The sequence below is a fragment of the Crocuta crocuta genome, unplaced genomic scaffold (genome assembly GCF_008692635.1).
Source record: "Crocuta crocuta isolate KB4526 unplaced genomic scaffold, BGI_CrCroc_1.0 scaffold441, whole genome shotgun sequence".
NCBI classification, from domain to species: Eukaryota; Metazoa; Chordata; class Mammalia; order Carnivora; family Hyaenidae; genus Crocuta; species Crocuta crocuta.
In genome coordinates this window covers 950,675-953,474 of record NW_027527822.1, presented here as the reverse complement: position 1 = coordinate 953,474, position 2,800 = coordinate 950,675, and the positions used below count along the sequence as shown (strand labels likewise).

Below are 2,800 nucleotides of genomic sequence, written 5' to 3'. Positions count from 1 at the left end.
TGTTAAGTGGATTCTTAGAGTATTTACTTTGGAGATTTATTTTGTAAATTAAGTGAGCTAATCAAATAGAAAATATTTATAAGGATACCAACTATGTTATTGCTAGCCATTAACCTTCATTGGTATTAGGAGTCTATGAGTATCAGGAGATAAATGAATATACAAATAACCATTCTTGCTCATCCTCCATATTCTGGCCTTTGTTGTTTTATTTCAGATCAGAGGCAATGAGATATGGATGGAACAAACCAAACAACAGTGACAGAGTTCATTTTTCTTGGGTTTTCTGGTGTTCTCTCTCTGCGGCTCACCTTGTTTGTGGTATTTCTCACTGTATATCTGCTCTCCCTCATGGGAAACACTCTCATTATTTTCATTGTTCTCACGGATATCACGCTACAAACACCCATGTACATTTTCTTAGGAAATTTGTCATTCTTAGAGATCTGGTACACCACAGCCACGGTGCCTAAGTTGCTGGCCACCTGCCTCACACAGGTTGTTACCATCTCTGTTTCTGGTTGTATAACCCAGTACTACTTCTTTTTCTCCATGGGAGCTACAGAGTGCATCCTGCTGGCAGTGATGGCCTATGACCGGTACTTGGCTATCTGCAGTCCTTTAAGGTATTCACTTCTCATGAGTCTTCAGGTGTGCCTGTGGTTTGCAGCTGGATCATGGATCGGGGGCTTCATTGCCCCTCTTCTACCTACCATACTCATCTCCCATCTAAACTTTTGTGGCCCCCAGAAGATCGACCATTTCTTTTGTGACTCAGACCCCATTTTTAAACTGTCTTGCTCAGACACATTTTTGGTGGAGGCCTTGGGCTATACATGTAGCTCCGTTGTGATTCTAAGCTCTTTTCTTCTAACTATGTCCTCATATGGGCACATCGTGGTCACAATAATCAGGCTGTCTTCCCGGGAGGCTAGGAAGAAAACTTTCTCCACCTGTGCCTCCCACCTCACTGTGGTATCTATCTATTATGGCACCATTATCTTTGCTTATGTTCGCCCTCCAGCCAAGTATAACTTTACTATTGGTAAAGTGATCTCAGTGTTCTACTGTGTAGTTACCCCTTTGGTAAATCCTCTCATATACACCCTGAGAAACAAAGATGTGAAGAAAGCTTTCAGAAAAGCTCTATCAAAAAAGAAATTGCTCTTGGCCTGATATATGAATGATTTGAGAGAATTTCTAAAACAATCAATTTAAAATGGGTTCCCAAGCCACATTTGCAAATTGTTAAGTATTGAAATGTATATTGTAGAATTGACATCACCTAATATGGACATGCCCTTATACTTTACATTTGCTTTGAATTCTACTCAGTAGATATTCTGTAGTTGGTATAAGAATGGCAGTACAATGCCATAGTGATAAAGAGATAAATTACAAAAGCTCCCTGCCGTCACGTCTTTAACAATAGGAAAGTAGTCTGATTTAGTCTCATATTTCATCTGAGTGTTTTGATAATTTATACTTTATCAATAACCATGGGCCAAAGATTATTTCTGTTGAATGGAGCAGTGTTACTCTGTCTAGTAGTTGTGCTGTTATTAGCATATCACTTTGTATATGAATATAACATATATTTTGCACATATGATAAGCCAACACTATTTGTAAAATAAATTTTAAATTATGCATATAAACATAAATGGAAGATTTCATTAGAAAAATAGGAAAATATTATATAATTCAGATTTTTCTTAATTGAATTTCAAAATATTAGCAGAGGTTAACAAGGATAAGAAGTGGAGGGAGAACAAAAGGAAAAAACTTAGAACTGGACAGTATGATAATAGGATATCTAACATGGTAAAACAAGCTTCAACCCTCTTACATTTTTATAAAATATTCAAGCAGACAATCATGTCAAAATAAATTAATTCAATTCAGAAGGAGAGAAGAAAAATTAGAAAATAGGGACACAAACCAGGTTTTCCTTTCCTATTTTTACCTTCTTATGTTAATGAAGAAGCTTTCTATTTTTCAATTATTAAATTACAGTTTGGTAACAAGAGGAATGACAAGAGCGCTAGAGGAAATAAGTTTTTCTAAGCTTTTAAGGATAAATGTTTTCCACCTAATCACCTCCTCAACTCTTTCCATTCAAAGTGTGATCAGTGCATTAAAAGCATCTGAATAATCACAGAGCTTGTTAGAAACTGTCTCTAACCCCAGAACTCTTGAATAAAAGGATACAGTTCAACAGGATCCCTCGTTGACTGACAGGGAGATTAAGTCACTAGACATATTTTCGGCAACTAAGGCTGTAAATAATATATTTTTAATAGCAAGAGTATATAAAAATCAAGAGTTTCTTACATATGCCAATGCTTAAAATTTTCTTAAACCTTGGTGCATCATTTTCTAGTATATATTAAGAATATAATATTTTTCCTGAATTCCCAATTGTTTATTTTAAAACAGAACACATTCATGGTAAAATATTGTCTAAATTACCTATTCATATAAATAAAAAATACTTGTGCCATACATCAACATTTTTTCTAACCTTTCCTTTTCCATCAAAATATCGAAAGCTGTGTAAAACTCACAGTAACAGAGAAACATTCTGTATCAAAACATCGTTGTTTTGAATGCCATCTTACTGCAAGAGAGGAAAATTTTCTTCTACCTTCCTAGGTTCTGTGGCTAAAACTAAGTATTAAACTTCCATGAGACTGATTATCAGAAGAAAAGTATACACATTTTATTTTAATTTCCATGTGCACATGAGTGTCTTTAAAAGGAGAATGAACCTGAAGAAGCATTTTGGCCCAAAAGCTTAT

General features: G+C 35.1%; 1 protein-coding gene across 1 annotated transcript; it reads left to right on the top strand.

Moving 5' to 3' along the window:
- Positions 1-234: 234 nt before the first annotated feature.
- LOC144241472 (olfactory receptor 11L1-like) lies at positions 235-1,176 on the top strand. Its single transcript, XM_077776049.1, has one exon. The coding sequence runs from the start codon at positions 235-237 to the stop codon at positions 1,174-1,176; it is 942 nt and encodes a 313-aa protein (XP_077632175.1).
- The last annotated feature ends 1,624 nt before the right edge of the window (positions 1,177-2,800 follow it).